Below are 1,255 nucleotides of genomic sequence, written 5' to 3' on the forward strand. Positions count from 1 at the left end.
TTAGGGGAAGAAAAGAAAACCAAACCTTTATGGTCACAATGCAACACAATGTCTTGGCGGGGAGTTGGAGGGGAAAGGTTGGGATCCTCCAGGCAGTGTGGAGAGGCAAAAGCACTGAAGAGGACTCGTGGTGAGGGGCAGATGTGTTTTCCAGGGGTGAAAGATCGGCCGTGGACTCCTGCAGGTAGCAGGCTTCACGTCAAGCTTCCGCTGACGGAATTGTCTATAGGACAGGGAGGGCAGCAGGAGTCCGGCAGGGTGTCCATGTCCTTCCCACGCTTGGCCACAGCAGAGGGAACCTGAGCAGAAACACAGAGAGACTGGCAGGGCTCAGCAGGCTCAGCCCTGAGCAGTGACAGCCAGCGCATTGACGTAACCATGGGGGCCCACATCGACGTCGGACAGCCCGTGGCCCAGCGGGGCGGCGGTGGGGGGCCCGGCAGCAGAGCCATACTTGGAGGGCGGCAGGGTGGAGGTGGGGTGCAGGAGGCAGCAGGTCTCCAGAGCCTCCAGGCCACGGCAGGCCAGGAAGAAGAGGTTCTTCAGCATGAAGAGGGAGAGCGGCTGCTGGTAGCGCAGGAGCAGTAGGCAGCGGAGCGCCAGCAGCGGCGCGTCCAGCAGCCCGGCGGGCAGCAGCAGGTGGAGGGCGAGGCGTGCAGCTCCGGGCGGGCGAGCGGCGCTGAGCTCGTAGAGCCACAGCACCGGCGAGGCCAAGCAGAGGAAGTAGACGGCGATGAGGAGGTAGCGCAGCGGGGCGGGCAGCGGCGCGGGGCGGCTGGGCTGCAGCACCAGCTCCAGCAGGGAGAAGCTGTCGAGGAGATCGAGGCAGGTGGCGAGGAAGGCGGCTGCGGCGCGGTGCTGCGGCGGAGGCTGCGGGGGCAGGAGCAGCTGCCCGGAGCCCTCGGCGCCGATGGCCCGCAGCAGGCAGTAGAGCAGCGGGGCGGAGAGCGCCAGGGTGATGCGGAAGCCGGTGGTGCCCAGCGGCAGGCGCAGCTCGATCAGCTCCAGGATGGAGGTGCCCAGGATGAGCGCCGCCTTGGGCGTGAAGGCGATGGAGTAGATGAGCCAGGCCAGGTGCGCGTAGGCGAAGTCGCCGCCGCGGGGGGGGGCCGCCGGCCCCGCGTCCCCCGGCCCCGCGTCCGCCGGGGGGGCCGTGCAGCAGCAACGGGTGCGGCGGCGGCGGCCCGGGGGGCGGCGGGGGCCGCTCGCGGCGCCGCGCCCGGCTGTTGCGGCAGAAGAAGATGCCCCAGCCGGC

General features: G+C 69.3%; 1 protein-coding gene across 1 annotated transcript in view; it reads right to left on the reverse strand.

Annotated features, from left to right (window-relative positions):
* Positions 1 to 339: 339 nt before the first annotated feature.
* Positions 340 to 1,255, reverse strand: part of TMEM121B (transmembrane protein 121B) — a 49,058-nt gene continuing 48,142 nt past the window's right edge. Inside the window, exon 2 of the mRNA XM_042889975.1 lies at positions 340 to 1,223. Within this exon, the coding sequence (XP_042745909.1) occupies positions 340 to 1,223 (884 nt within the window). The remainder of the gene's footprint in view (positions 1,224 to 1,255) is intronic.

This window comes from Lagopus leucura, unplaced genomic scaffold (assembly GCF_019238085.1).
Source record: "Lagopus leucura isolate 7727_CA_CO unplaced genomic scaffold, USGS_WTPT01 Super-Scaffold_100159, whole genome shotgun sequence".
NCBI classification, from domain to species: Eukaryota; Metazoa; Chordata; class Aves; order Galliformes; family Phasianidae; genus Lagopus; species Lagopus leucura.